Source organism: Lucilia sericata, unplaced genomic scaffold (assembly GCF_015586225.1).
Source record: "Lucilia sericata isolate MDLA Ls3-8-SP2 unplaced genomic scaffold, ASM1558622v1 Contig000846F_arrow, whole genome shotgun sequence".
Lineage (NCBI taxonomy): Eukaryota > Metazoa > Arthropoda > Insecta > Diptera > Calliphoridae > Lucilia > Lucilia sericata.
Window position 1 is genome coordinate 729 of NW_023994838.1, and position 16,772 is coordinate 17,500.

General features: G+C 32.7%; 1 protein-coding gene across 3 annotated transcripts in view; it reads left to right on the forward strand.

Annotated features, from left to right (window-relative positions):
* The first annotated feature begins 842 nt into the window (after positions 1-842).
* LOC119608531 (glycogenin-1) overlaps positions 843-16,772 on the forward strand; it is a 16,381-nt gene continuing 451 nt past the window's right edge. The window contains exons 1-5 of one of the 3 annotated variants that reach the window (XM_037962983.1): positions 843-1,180; positions 1,250-1,720; positions 4,489-4,551; positions 8,072-8,839; positions 11,435-11,624. In XM_037962983.1, coding sequence (XP_037818911.1) covers positions 1,001-1,180; positions 1,250-1,720; positions 4,489-4,551; positions 8,072-8,839; positions 11,435-11,624 — 1,672 coding nt within the window. In that variant the 5' untranslated portion in view covers positions 843-1,000. The remainder of the gene's footprint in view (positions 1,181-1,249; positions 1,721-4,488; positions 4,552-8,071; positions 8,840-11,434; positions 11,625-16,772) is intronic. The other 2 variants (XM_037962984.1, XM_037962986.1) reach the window with 2 other exon arrangements.

Genomic DNA, 16,772 nt, shown 5'->3' on the forward strand with positions numbered 1-16,772 from the left:
TTGAATGAAATTTCTACGTTCCTGATATAATTAAAATGTTTTGTTTTAAAAAATTGGCAAATTTTAAAATTTAGTCAATATATTAAAATTATAAGTTTCTATTTCACATTGAAAGATATTTGAAATTAAACATGTAAATTAATTTTTATTGAAATTTTGTTTATTATAATTAAAAATTTCAAGTAATTAATAAAATTAGAATAAATTTCTTTTCATTTATTAGAAAACAATTAATGGCATCGCCATAGAGCAATTCGTTGCCAAATATCTGTCATTCTTAGAAACTATAAAAAAAAACATTTTCGCATAAAATGAAATATTTATTTTTGAACGGCGTTACGTCAAACATGTGTTGAAAACATTTGGCAAACATGACGTTTATAAAAAAAAAGAAAACTAAATAATATTTAAATTTAAACCATAAACCCTTCATTTCCCCATAAAATCCCAGAAACCGGTAGTTATAAGACTAAACGGCAGCTCTTACGCTGAGTACAGTTAAACATTTTTATTTTATCTAACAGTCTTTTCTTTCATTATGGTAACACTTATGACAAATTTGTTAAAAATAACAAAATTGCGCAAAAAGAAACAATTTATTTACAAAAAAAAAAATCTACTCAATAACGTCATTGTCACATTATTACGTTTTAAAATTTAAACTTAATTTATCACTAAACAAAAACAACAGCTAAATTAAAAAGAAAAATTAATAAAAATATAATTTTGCCAAAAGAAAATTACGCTAATGCTTTGCAGCTGCATGTAAGCTATAAATTTATTAAACAATTTAATAAAAATATTAATAAATAATTATTTTATTAATTAATAATTTCTTTCTTTTCTCTTTTTTTCCCGTTAAATTCCAGATTTCGCTTGGGTAACTTTAACCACAAATGATACGTATTCCTTGGGTGCCTTAGTATTGGCTCATTCTTTAAGACGGGCCGGTACAAAACATCAATTGGCCGTTTTGGTCACACCCGGTGTGTCAGAATCCATGCGCGGCAAACTGAAAGATGTTTACAATCTTGTGCAAGAAGTTAATATTATGGATTCACAAGATTCAGCCAATTTGGCTTTATTGTCCAGACCTGAATTGGGTATAACCTTCACCAAATTACACTGTTGGCGTTTAGTACAATTTGAGAAATGCGTTTTCTTGGATTCGGACACTTTGGTAGGTCTAACTTATATATCTTAAACATACTATACTAGATACTAATTCTACATGTAATTTCTCTTTTAGGTTTTACAAAATTGTGATGAACTTTTTGAACGTGAAGAATTCTCTGCCGCTCCCGATGTCAGCTGGCCCGATTGTTTCAATTCCGGCGTTTTTGTCTATAAGCCCAGCCAGGAAACTTTCGATAAAATCGTTGAGTTCGGCTTGAAAAACGGCAGCTTCGATGGTGGTGATCAGGGTCTATTGAATCAATATTTCGCCGATTGGGCTACCAGTGATTTGAAGAAACGTTTGCCTTTCTTATACAATGTTACAGCTTATGCTTCGTATTGTTATTTGCCCGCCTTTAAACAATTCAGAGATAAGATTAAGATTTTGCATTTCGCTGGCAAAATGAAACCCTGGTTGATACAATTCAATTCACAAAGTAAAATGCCCTGTGTACCGTCGGATTATTCGCATGCTGCTGATTTAATACAACTCTGGTGGAATATCTTCTTCGATAATGTTCATCAAAATTTAACTGACACTATGGTAAGTTGGATTTTTCGTATGTATTTATTTTAGTTATATTAATGCTATCTTAGGCTGATCTTTTAAGTTATTTGAATTTTGAGTTTTTTCCCCCCGCCAATTTTTTGTTTTTGTACAATTAACTTTTAAGTTAACAGGATTGTTTGTCCCAATGTTTCCCGATTTTTAATTTTGTTTTCTCTAATATAACTTCAAAATATAGTTCGTTTAGTATCGGTTCCCACAAAGTAACTTTTGTGGCTTAATTTTCGAGTTTGTCGGAGAGAGGAGTATGGACTAGTCCGTTAGTAGACAAGTATATGGAATAGTCTATTTTTTAGTATTCTGACTATTCTATGGACTATTGGTTATTCTGTGGACTCGTCTATGGACTAGTTTGAGGACTAGTCTATGGACTAGTCTATTGCCTAGTATATGGACTAGTCTATTGCCTAGTCAATGGACGAGTCTATTACCTTGTCTATGAACTAGTCTATTCTCTAGTCTATGGACTAGTTTATTGCCTAGTCTATGGACTAGTCTGAGCACTAGTGTATTGCCTAGCCCATGGACTAGTCTATTGCTTAGCCTATGGACTAGTCTATTGCCTAGTCTGAAGACTAGTCTATTACCTAGACTATGAACTAGTCTATTGCCTAGCCTATGAATTAGTATATTCGCTAGTCTATGGACTAGTTTATTGCCATGTCTTTGGATTGATCTATTGCCTAGTCTATGGACTAGTTTATTACCTATCCTATGGACTAGTCTAATGCCTAGTCTATGAACTAGTCTATTGCCTAGTCTATGGACTAGTTTATTGCCTAGTCAATGGACGAGTCTATTACCTTGTCTATGAACTAGTCTATTCTCTATTCTATGGACTAGTTTATTGCCTAGTCTATGGACTAGTCTGAGCACTAGTCTATTGCCTAGCCTATTCTCTAGTCCATGGACTAGTTTATTGCCTAGTCTATGGACTAGTCTGAGCACTAGTGTATTGCCTAGCCTATGGACTAGTCTATGGACTAGTCTATTGCCTATTCTGAAGACTAGTCTATTACCTAGACTATGAACTAGTCTATTGCCTAGCCTATGAATTAGTATATTGGCTAGTCTATGGACTAGTTTATTGCCATGTCTATGGATTGATCTATTGCCTAGTCTATGGACTAGTTTATTACCTATTCTATGGACTAGTCTAATGCCTAGTCTATGAACTAGTCTATTGCCTAGTCTATGGACTAGTTTATTGCCTAGTCAATGGACGAGTCTATTACCTTGTCTATGAACTAGTCTATTCTCTATTCTATGGACTAGTTTATTGCCTAGTCTATGGACTAGTCTGAGCACTAGTCTATTGCCTAGCCTATGGACTAGTCTATTGCCTAGCCTATGGACTAGTCTATTGCCTAGTCTATGGACTAGTTTATTGAATTGCCTATGGACTAGTCTGAGGTCTAGTCTAATGCCTAGTCTATGGACTAGTCTATTGACTAGTCTGAGACAAGTCTATTGCCTTGTCTATGGACTAGGCAATAAGTCTATGGACTAGTGTGTGTGTAGTCTATGGACTAGTTTATTACCTAGTCTATGGACTAGTCTAATGCCTAGTCAATAAACTAGTCAATTACCTAGTCTATTGTATAGTCTATGAACTAGTCTATTGCCTAGTCTATGGACTAGTTTATTGCCTAGTCTATGGACTAGTCTATTGCGTAGTCTATGGACTAGTTTATTGCCTACTCAATGGACAAGTATATTACCTTGTCTATGGACTAGTCTATTGCCTAGTATGTGGACTAGTCTATTGTGTAGTATATAGGCAAGTCTGGGGACTAGTCTATTGCCTAGTCTATGGACTAGTCTATTGCCTAGTCTATGGACTAGTCTATTGCCTAGTGTATGGACTAGTTTATTGTCTAGTTTGAGGACTAGTCTATTAATTAGTCTATTGCCTAGTCTATGAACTGGTTTATTGCCTAGTCTATGGACTGATCTATTGCCTAGTATATGGACTAGTCTATTGCCAAGTCTATGGACCAGTTTATTGCCTAGTCTATGGACTAGTCTGAGCACTAGTATAATGCCTAGTCTATAAACTAGTCTATTGCCTAGTCAATGAACTAGTATGGACTAGTTTATTGTCTAGTTTATTGACTAGTCTATGGATTGGTCTATTGCCTAGTATATGAACTAGTCTGGGGACTATTCTATTGCCCATTCAATGGACGAGTCTATTAGCTTCTCTACAGACTAGTCTGAAGACTAGGGCTAGCCTTTGGAATAATCCATTGATTAGCCTATGGACTAATGTGTAGTTTATTGGCTAGTCTTTGAACTAGTCTAGTGACAAGACAATAGCTTCTTCTATTAGCTTCTCTACAGACTAGTCTGAAGACTAGGGCTAGCCTTTGGAATAATCCATTGATTAGCCTATGGACTAATGTGTAGTTTATTGGCTAGTCTTTGGACTAGTCTAGTGACAAGACAATAGGTAAGTGTATGGACTAGTCTATAAACTAGTATGGAATATTATATTAACTGGTCTATGAACTAGTCTATGACTAGTTTATTAGTCTATAGAGTAGTGGATAGATTAGTCTATTGTCTAATCTACGGACTAAATATTAGAATTATAGTTGCTTTACAATTCTTATTTCCCTTCTCTTCAATAAACTCAAAAGGAGAGCTACAAAAGTTGCTAAGTATGAACCGACACTTAATTAATTACAACTTCCTAATATTAAACTTATGTACAAATAATAATAAAATGATTATTTCCCAAGCTTGCCCTTGTCTTTGAAATCACAGACAAGCAGGAAAATATTAAGAATATTAATGAAACAGAGGTAAGATCTTTAATAAATCTCTAATCACCTTCAGTCATATTAGATAAAATTCACAAAAACGCACTTTTTATTTCAAATGAAATTTATCCTTCAAAGTTTATTTTTTTTATAATTTCAATGTTCCCATTCCATTATTTTTCTTTTTTTTTTAATTTATTGGTGTTACTGCAATATTTTCAATATTTATCTTCATAAACAAATTCAAAATCTTATTTACACACTCTACTTTTTTGCAGTTTGTGTTTTTTTTCATAATTGTTTATACTTGTCTTCAAAAGCATTATTTTGTTTGGTGTTGGCCCCACCCAAATCATTGACGCATAGAGACAATTTGGAACATCTTCTTTTTTTTTTTATTCTTCTTCTGTTTCGTACAAGTTTTCACAACATTTTTTTTCTATTCAAATAAAATCTTTCATTCACCCATACTAAATTGAAATGAAAATCGTTTATACAAATTTAGTTCAGAACGCTGTTGGCCCAGTGCCAGTTGATTGTTGTTTTGGTTTAATTTCTTAAAAAATATTCGGAAAAAAGAATTAAATGTCTAAAATTGTTGTGTATCTATGTATATGCGACATATATAGCGATTCGTTGGGTTGCGTCTAGAAAACAACATATTATGAAAATTATTTTTTTGCGAAAAATTTATGGAAAATTATTTTTGTTTAATTTCATCAGATTGTGTAATAGAAATTTGTTTAGGTTTTGTATGCACTTCAGATTAGAATTTCTCTGTTTGAGATCGAAATTCATGACCTTATTTTAAAAAGGTATGTTTCTATAGGGACCGATCCTAAGGGTTCATTAAGATTCCCTTTACAAAAGAACAAGAGAATAGTAAGAGGATGAGAAGGTTATCTAAATCGCACCCATCTATCTTCTAGTTCATCATTGAATCTTTTTCCTTGATATTTCTGTCTCAGACTCCGAAACTACTCTACTGTTTCTAGTTCCTATTCGGGGATCCTTTAAAGGCTCTAATTGCGCAGTGACCACTTATTATTTCTACTATTGTCCTTATACTCTTCCTATGCAATCGAAATAGTACTCAGGTTTAACCATGACCCCATGTGCTTTGAAAACTCTGGAGTCCGTCCTACTATGGCAGGATCGTTTGCTAGAGTCCTTGAACTATTTAGAGATTAATCTAGTATAGCAGTGACGGATAGAAGGTTTTACCGACTTAACTCTACCATTTTGGTCCACATCAGAGCCCCATCTGGCCAAATGGTACCCAACACAATCTTATTGTGTGTATTCCAATTAACGCTTCTACTTAGAGCTCCTTCAAAACTAGTTTCTTAGCTGGAATCTAACGTACCCCGAACTTGTCTAAGGCTTTCCAGATCTCTAAGAACTTTGGCTGAAAGACACTATCTGTTCACTCGATGATAAGGCACTAAAATACCAACGTTACGGGTATGTTTGGTTCTGTTAGGAGGTTAACTCTTATTATTTCTCCCCTACTCTCCCCTTGTGGTATCTGAAAGGAACAGGGTCAACCTATTAAAAGGCATATTGATTCCTAGAGTTATTATCTTGTTTTGTCATTATACCAATCGGTAGCCAGTTCATCACGGTAAAACAAAAGTCACTGCTAATGTGGAAGGAAGGTCGTAGAAGGATTCCCTCAAATAAGCTTTCAACACAGTCTTCAATCAGTCCAGTCCACCATGCTAGAGCGTTCCACGAAAATTAAATCATTGTTTCTAAACGAGACGATTCTCAAGCGGCCAGTGATTGTTAACTCAGCAAGAGCTGCGAAACAGCGGAAGTTTCTTCCTCAAGGGATAACTTCCAACAACAGCGATACTCTTACAACAACCATCATACATCAATATGGGTTTAACCTCCATGATAGCAAGGAATCTAGTATAACAAACGAATGGGTTTAGGTTGGATTTGCTCCTAATCTATTGTGTCTCCGCGACATTTCGAATAAATGAAGATATCTGCGACTCTTTCAAAAGAAAGCAACCAGATCGTATATTGAAATGAAAGAAGAACCAAAGTTGAACCACTGTAAAAGTCCCATATTCCTCTTCTACAACAGGTGTTAGACCCAATCGCCTGGCATGCTTTTTTTATCTCTTCTCTTTGGAAACTTATCTAGAGACCGAGTCGCCTGGTAGGCATGTTTTATCTCCTCTCTTCGGTAACTTATCTAGAATGTTATCCTAGAGTAATCATACAGAGGCCAGATGGACCTTAAGACATGCCACAGGGCTACATTTTGAACTATTTAGTAAGTGACAATTCATAGGCGAGATACGAGTTTATTAACCAGTGACGTTCCTATCCTGGCTACTTCCTCGCCTAGTTCCTCGGCTATACGGTTGCTCTGGTTTTTGATGCGACCCGGGTCCTATGTTAGTTTAACCATAGAATAAGTCTATATCTCGTCCTGAATTATCCGGTATTCTCTCATTAATCTAGATTTCGAAAAGACATACTTAATGGTCCCACAATTTAAGTGACTCTTTCCGATTCAGAAGGAAATATTTCACCTTTAATATACTTATTACTGTTACTGGTTCGTAGTAGTCAAGTTAGGGAAAGTTGTATATAGGACTCCATTTATCTGGTTGAGAAGCTATTGAATTAGTAATTTGACTTTGAGGATCAGTTTTCTATACTTTCCAGACTTATCTATAGATTTAGATAGGACCTAAAGGTAATGTAACTAATATTATTCCATGTCACTAATTTCCTAAATTATGTCAAAACCTTATGTGTTTTTATATTAATTTCGAAAAGTAATGAAAACTTTACCGTAGACCCTAAAAAATAGATATTCAGCATTCTTATATGTTTCAAGACTGGATCTGGTTTAATGTTCGTCCATCTGCTTGATAGAAGTAGAGCCCATATTGCCATATTTGTAGCTTAAGGTCTGAATATTTGATAATGAAAATGGGAAATATTGATCCTAGGCCTCACACAAATGTGCTTCCGGAAGAATATCGGAATTTAATATTCACAGTTAATATGGGTAGATATTCTGCATTCGTGTAAGATTCAAGGCGATCTGGATCAATTTCCCTCAATCTGCCTGTTAAAAGTATAGCCCATATTGCCACTTTTATAGCTTAAGGCCTGAACAAAAATGGGAAATTTGATCTTAGGCCCCACACAAATGTGTTCCCGGAATAATATCGGATATAAGTACTCGGCTAATAAGGGTAGATTTACGATTATGTACCTTCGACTAAAATTTACGTATTAAGAATTTGTTGAAGATTTATAACAGATTCTACATTATATAGGGCGTCCGAAATTTTGAATCAACTTTTTCTTTTCTCTCATAAATATGTTTTTTCTCTCTTTTTCTTCATTCCATTAAAACATTTTGTTTCTAATTAATAAATTTCCGTTATATTTTTTTCTCTCTCTATCATTTCACATTTCGCTTAAACAAAAATTGTTTCTCTAAATAAAAACACTTTTTCAATAAATATCTATAAAACAATAAAAAAATCGCTTAAATATGAAAAAATTATAATAAAATAAAAAATAGAGATATTCATTACCCAATCTAATGCCATGGAAAAGTAACTATGACAACATGGCCTTTGAACTAAAACGGCACTATGAACAACAACATCAGCAGCAACACGAAATTGACACAAATTTGCAATATAATTTACAATACCAACATTATCAAGAACATTATACTAATAAAAAAATCGAATTTCATGATCCTTGGGAAGATTACTATAGCAAACAGGAAGCTAAGGAGGAAATACAAACAAATGGTGACGGCTATATACAAGGTTATGCGGAAAATGGCAATGTAAATAGAGAATGGCAAGGCAATGATAATAATGTTCAAGAATATCAAATGGAACAGGAATATCATTATGAACTGCAACAACAACAACAACAACATCATCATGAACATTACCAACAACAACAAGTTGTAGAAGATAGTAATAAAAATTTTGAAACAGAATCCACTATATCTGTAGATTTAGAGAGACAAAGTGAGGTTAAAGAGGAATCTTCAACTAGCAGTAAAAGTTGTGAATGTGAAGCATTAGCTGTCACTAATAGAGATGATATAGAAAACGATAACACAGAACAAGATAGAAAAAACACTACAACGGCCACCTTAAACAATAGTCAGTTGAGTAGTATTAAAACTGACTCGATTTCACCCGATAATACTACTAGATGTAGTAGTATTGAAAGCTATAGCCTACAGGAATCGAACGATAACGATAACTCTACCTCTAGCACTGAGAATACAGTTTGTGAACAAAAACAAGAAAAAGTCGAAGAAGAGGTAACCAAAAGTTAAATTTGAACAAAATAAATCTAAGCACCTTAAAAAACTAGTGATGTATCGATGATGTCCTCCCAATTATTTATGGAATACAACACATACAAACATATATTCATACATACAAATACATTACTATATATTACCATGTAAAACATTTGTGCTATTGTAATGGTTGTAAAATACATGTTTAGAAAATTCATCATAGAGTAAATAGAACCGATCCATATACATACATATACATATATATTGTACGTCCAATGTAGACAACTCATAACGTCGTTTATACCTTTCTGTCTTTTCATTATCTTCATTTCTATTCGTCATTTGATTTAGCGTTATGTAATGTAACATTTCGTTAACGTTAGCGTAACGTTACGTTTTGTAGTGTTTATATATTTTCATATATTTTGTGGTTATTGTTTTCGTTCGTTGTGGGGGAGAAAAATCATCTGTAGATTTCTCAAAATTTATTTCTATTATTTTGCATTTTGTGGCATGCCTCTTGTGAAGTCGTCTCTCATTACATTACTTATTTACGTACATTATATAGAAAACATTTGGTTGAAATACATTTAGATATTCTTATAGTAATCTTCCTTAAGGTAAACTCAACAAATTTTTTTGGTTTTTGTTTATATAAAACTCAATTTTACTAATATTATTTATAATTTTTTCTTAATATATATAGTGTTCGACCGAAGTTTCTAGATCTGTAAAATCGACAATAAAGTAGTCAATAGACTAGTCAGTGGATCGGTAGATAGTTCATAGGCTAGTCTATGGACTAGAATATGGACCAGGCTTTGCTATAGATTAATTGACTAGTCTGTGGATTAGACTGTTGACAAGAACTTGGACTAAACTTTGGACTGACAAGCGCACTTGTCTAAGAACTAGACTATGAATTAGTCTTTGGACTAGATTACGAACTAGTCTATAGACTAATCAATGGAATTAGTCTTTGGACTAAACTATGGACTAGACTGTGGACAAGTCTATGGACTTAACTATGGACCGGTTTATGGATTAGACTATGGACTAGACAATGGAATAGTGTATGGACTAGTCTATGGTTTAGACTGTGGACTAGTCTGTGGATTAGACTATGGATTAGTCTGTTACTTTTGACTAGTCTATGGACTGAACAATGGACTACGCTATAAGTTAGTCTATGGACTAGACTTTTGATTAGTCTATGGACTAGGCTATGAACTAGATTATGGACTAGATTATGAATTAGTCATTGGACTAGTTTATGCACTAAACTATGGACTTGTCTATGAACTAGATTATAGACTATACTATGGATCAGTCTATGGACTTGTATATGAACTACATTATAGACTATACAATGGATTTGTCTATGGACTAGACTATGGACTTGTCTATCAACTAGATTATAAACTACATTATGGACTAGTCCATGTACTGAACTATGGACTAACCTCTGGACTATAGACAAGTCTATGAACTAGGTTATCGACTATACTATGGACTAGTCTATGGACTAGACTATGGATTTGTCTATGAACTTAATTATGGACTATACAATGGACTATAAGCTAGTCTTTGAACCAGACTATGGACTAGACTAGACTATGGACTAGACTAGACTATGGACTAGATTATGGATTAGTCTATAGACCAGTCGAGGGATTATTCTATGGACTAAACTGTGGACTAGTATATAATCAAGTCTAGGGACTAGAATATGGACTGATTAAGGACTAGACTATGGACTTTTCTATGAACTAGTCTATGAACTACATAGCTTTTGACTAGTCTATAGACTAAACAATGGACTAGTCTATAAATTAGTCTATGGACTAGACTTTTGATTAGTCTTAGGACTAGATAGAACTAGATTATAGACTCTACTATGGACTAGTCTATGAACTAGACTATGGACTTGTATATGAACTATATAATGGATTTGTCTATGGACGAGACTATGGACTTGTCTATGAACTTGATTATAAACTATATTATGGACTAGTCTATGTACTAAACTATGGACTTGACTATGAACTAGATTATAGACTATACTATGGACTAGTCTAAGAACTAGACTATGGACTTATGAACTAGATTATGGATTAGTCTGTGGACTAAACTATAGACTAGGCTTTGGACCAGACAGTGGACTAGATTACGGACTAGCAGGTGGATCAAGGGGCTATTCCATGGGCTAGTAATATAATCAAGCCTAAGGACTAGACTATGGACTGATCAGTGAAGTAATCTATGGACTAGACTATGGACTTTTCTATTAACTAGTCTATGAACTAGTCTAAGGATTAGTCCATATTATAATCTATTGACTGGTTTATAGACTGATCGATAGACTAGGACATAGATTAGTCCATAGTTTAGTTCATAGACTAGTTCATAGTTTAGTCCATAGACTATGAACTAATTAGTTCAGCTCTGATCTGAAGCCGACTTTCGGTCCCTCACTATATATTTTTGTAAATTTTTTTTTTTAATGGAAAGGTGTCTATGTTAAATGTTGCATTTTATTGGATTGGGAATTCTTTAGATCAAAATTTTTCGAAAATTATTAAAACATTTTTTCTTTCTTCTTGATTTTTCTAGGCTGGTTTGGCTGGTGCCTTGTCACATTTGCGTTTGGGTGAACCACGCAGTCCCGAACAGGATGCCTACGAACAATTGATGCGTCGCCAATGCTGGGAATCGGGTCAAGTTGACTATTCCGGTCGTGATGCATTTGACAATATCTGGAAAAAGATTACACAAACTTTAGAAACAAAACCAGATAAGACGGGTAGCTCTTAAAAAAAAAATCACAAAAAAAAATTTTAAAAATCACAACAACAAAAAATCACACTTCATCACAATCATAAAACACATTTGAAAAAAAAAAAAAAAAAAATACTGCAAAACTTATTTTTCATACATTTTTGCAAAATGTAGTGTCATTTTTTAAAGAAAACTCTTAAAAAAATTCACAACATCATCAGACAAAACACACACTTTTTATATAAAATATAATTTTTTTAATATTAAATAAAAAAATAAACTTGGTACAACAAAAAGTTTTTTTAAAAAGCTTTCAACATACCAAATTAATTTTTGTTAAAATATATATTTTAAATATCACGCATATGTTTCGCATAGAATTTTAGTCTCTTTTAAGCAATTACCATTTTTATATATTTAAAAAAAACACCTAAAATTTATTAAATAAAACACATTTTTTAGAAAAAAATTCAAACAATGCACAATCATTTTTGTTGAAAACTTTTGTCCAAAGTAATTTATTCATTATTATGTTTATACTATAGTTGTATGTGTTTTTGTCTTTACATGTGTGCGTGTGTGTGTTTTGTTTAAATCTCTTCATTTTTCATTAAATTACATTTATTTTTCTATAATTTCAGTTTTTATTTATAAAAAAAATCCACTCATTTTTATTAAGCACAAGCAAATAAATTGTTATTTCTATTTTTTTATTTAAATTGAATAAAATTTTCACAACTTTTAAAGCATTTTTATTTGTTTTACTTTTTATTTAATAATTTTTTTATTTTTAGTGTATTTTATTATTATTAATTTTATTTATTTAATGTAATTTCTTTTATTGTTTAGTGTTATCGCTAGTGTAACATCTCTATGGTGGTTGTAAGTTTGTCATCTTTATGTTTTAAAGTTAAACCATACAACAACTGAGTTGCTTTTCGGGGGATCTGGAAGCTTTTTATTGTTGTATTCTTATTGTCAACATATTTATTGGAATTTTTATCTTAGAAAATATAGACTAGACTATAGACTAGACTATAGACTGGACTATAGACTAGACTATAGACTAGACTATAGACTAAACTATAGACTAGACTATAGACTAGACTATAGACTAGACTATAGACTAGACTATAGACTAGACTAGACTAGACTATAGACTAGACTATAGACTAGACTATAGACTAGACTATAGACTAGACTATAGACTAGACTATAGACTAGACTATAGACTAGACTATAGACTAGACTATAGACCTAGACTATAGACTAGACTATAGACTAGACTATAGACTAGACATATAGACTAGACTATAGACAGACTATAGACTAGACTATAGACTAGACTATAGACTAGACTATAGACTAGACTATAGACTAGACTATAGACTAGACTATAGACTAGACTATAGACTAGACTATAGACTAGACTATAGACTAGACTATAGACTAGACTATAGACTAGACTATAGACTAGACTATAGACTAGACTATAGACTAGACTATAGACTAGACTATAGACTAGACTATAGACTAGACTATAGACTAGACTATAGACTAGACTATAGACTAGACTATAGACTAGACTATAGACTAGACCTATAGACTAGACTAGACTAGACTATGACTACTATAGACTAGACTATAGACTAGACTATAGACTAGACTTATAGACTAGACTATAGACTAGACTATAGACTAGACTATAGACTAGACTATAGACTAGACTATAGACTAGACTATAGACTAGACTATAGACTAGACTATAGACTAGATCTAGATAGACTAGACCTATAGACTAGACTATAGACTAGACTATAGACTAGACTATAGACTAGACTATAGACTAGACTATAGACTAGACTATAGACTAGACTATAGACTAGACTATAGACTAGACTATAGACTAGACTAGACTATGACTAGACTATAGACCTAGACTATAGACTAACTATAGACTAGACTATAGACTAGACTATAGACTAGACTATAGACTAGACTATAGACTAGACTATAGACTAGACTATAGACTAGACTATAGACTAGACTATAGACTAGACTATAGACTAGACTATAGACTAGACTATAGACTAGACTATAGACTAGACTATAGACTAGACTATAGACTAGACTATAGACTAGACTTAGACTAGACTATAGACTAGACTATAGACTAGACTATAGACTAGACTATAGACTAGACTATAGACTAGACTATAACTAGACTATAGACTAGACTATAGACTAGACTATAGACTAGACTATAGACTAGACTATAGACTAGACTATAGACTAGACTATAGACTAGACTATAGACTAGACTATAGACTAGACTATAGACTAGACTATAGACTAGACTATAGACTAGACTATAGACTAGACTATAGACTAGACTATAGACTAGACTATAGACTAGACTATAGACTAGACTATAGACTAGACTATAGACTAGACTATAGACTAGACTATAGCTAGACTATAGACTAGACTATAGACTAGACTATAGACTAGACTATAGACTAGACTATAGACTAGACTATAGACTAGACTATAGACTAGACTATAGACTAGACTATAGACTAGACTATAGACTAGACTATAGACTAGACTATAGACTAGACTATAGACTAGACTATAGACTAGACTATAGACTAGACTATAGACTAGACTATAGACTAGACTATAGACTAGACTATAGACTAGACTATAGACTAGACTATAGACTAGACTATAGACTAGACTATAGACTAGACTATAGACTAGACTATAGACTAGACTATAGACTAGACTATAGACTAGACTATAGACTAGACTATAGACTAGACTATAGACTAGACTATAGACTAGACTATAGAACTAGGATGACTAAGACTAGATATAGACTAGACTATAGACTAGACTATAGACTAGACTATAGACTAGACTATAGACTAGACTATAGACTAGACTATAGACTAGACTATAGACTAGACTATAGACTAGACTATAGACTAGACTAATAGACTAGACTATAGACTAGACTATAGACTAGACTATAGACTAGACTTCATAGAACTAGACTATAGACTAGACTATAGACTAGACTAATAGACTAGACTATAGACTAGACTATAGACTAGACTATAGACTAGACTATAGACTAGACTATAGACTAGACTATAGACAGACTATAGACTAGACTATAGACTAGACTATAGACAGACTATAGACTAGACTATAGACTAGACTATAGACTAGACTGTAGACTAGACTATAGACTAGACTATAGACTAGACTATAGACTAGACTATAGAAGCTATAGACTAGAACTATAGAGACTAGACTATAGACTAGACTATAGACTAGACTATAGACTAGACTATAGACTAGACTATAGACTAGACTATAGACTAGACTATAGACTATAGACTAGACTATAGACTAGACTATAGACTAGACTATAGACTAGACTATAGACTAGACTATAGACTAGACTATAGACTAGACTATAGACTAGACTATAGACTAGACTATAGACTAGACTATAGACTAGACTATGGACTAGACTATAGACTATAGACTAGACTATAGACTAGACTATAGACTAGACTATAGACTAGACTATAGACTAGACTATAGACTAGACTATAGACTAGACTATAGACTAGACTATAGACTAGACTATAGACTAGACTATAGACTAGACTATAGACTAGACTATAGACTAGACTATAGACTAGACTATAGACTAGACTATAGACTAGACTATAGACTAGACTATAGACTAGACTATAGACTAGACTATAGACTAGACTATAGACTAGACTATAGACTAGACTAGACATGACTAGACCTATAGACTAGACTATAGACTAGACTATAGACTAGACTATAGACTAGACTATAGACTATAGACTAGACTATAGACTAGACTATAGACTAGACTATAGACTAGACTATAGACTAGACTATAGACTAGACTATAGACTAGACTATAGACTAGACTATAGACTAGACTATAGACTAGACTATAGACTAGACTATAGACTAGACTAGACTATAGACTAGACTATAGACTAGACTATAGACTAGACTATAGACTAGACTATAGACTAGACTATAGACTAGACTATAGACTAGACTATAGACTAGACTATAGACTAGACTATAGACTAGACTATGGACTAGACTATAGACTAGACTATAGACTAGACTATAGACTAGACTATAGACTAGACTATAGACTAGACTATAGACTAGACTATAGACTAGACTATAGACTAGACTATAGACTAGACTATAGACTAGACTATAGACTAGACTATAGACTAGACTATAGACTAGACTATAGACTAGACTATAGACTAGACTATAGACTAGACTATAGACTAGACTATAGACTAGACTATAGACTAGACTATAGACTAGACTATAGACTAGACTATAGACTAGACTATAGACTAGACTATAGACTAGACTATAGACTAGACTATAGACTAGACTAATAGACTATAGACGACTATAGACTAGACTATAGACTAGACTATAGACTAGACTATTGACTAGACTATTGACTAGACTATAGACTAGACTATAGACTAGTCTATAGACTAGACGTAAATTTACCATATGTTATTTAAAATAATTTTAAATTGTTTTGTTTTGTTTATTATCTCTATATTAACTGTCATCTTTATGTTCGCTCAATCAAACGTCTCAGTTGAAATCCGGATTTTAAGAGAAAATCAAACTTGTTTTTACGTTTAAAATACAACTAACAACTTTAGTCAGTTCTTCAATGTCGAATAAAGTGCAAAAGTTGTAATAAATTTTTATCCAGCTATCGTGAAATAAGTAACTGGGGAGAGCAAATCTAAAGTTTTTAGACTGTGCTGAATTCACTAAATAATTTGTCTTAAAGTCCATAATAAATAAGCCCATAATCAAAAACAAATTTCAAGTCTATTTTAATTGCGATTAGATTATAATAAGAATCAATTTACTTTACAATTTTCTCACTTTTAAAACTAATTTGCTTATTCATTTCCTTAAAATTTAACATTTTATTTAATTAAGTTTAAAATTTATTTTATTACAAAATTTATCTCATCAACCTTCCATTTGACAGCTATATCCCACTTCCTACACTGTTTATAACACATTTTTTCTTTATAAAACTAACTAGACTTAAACT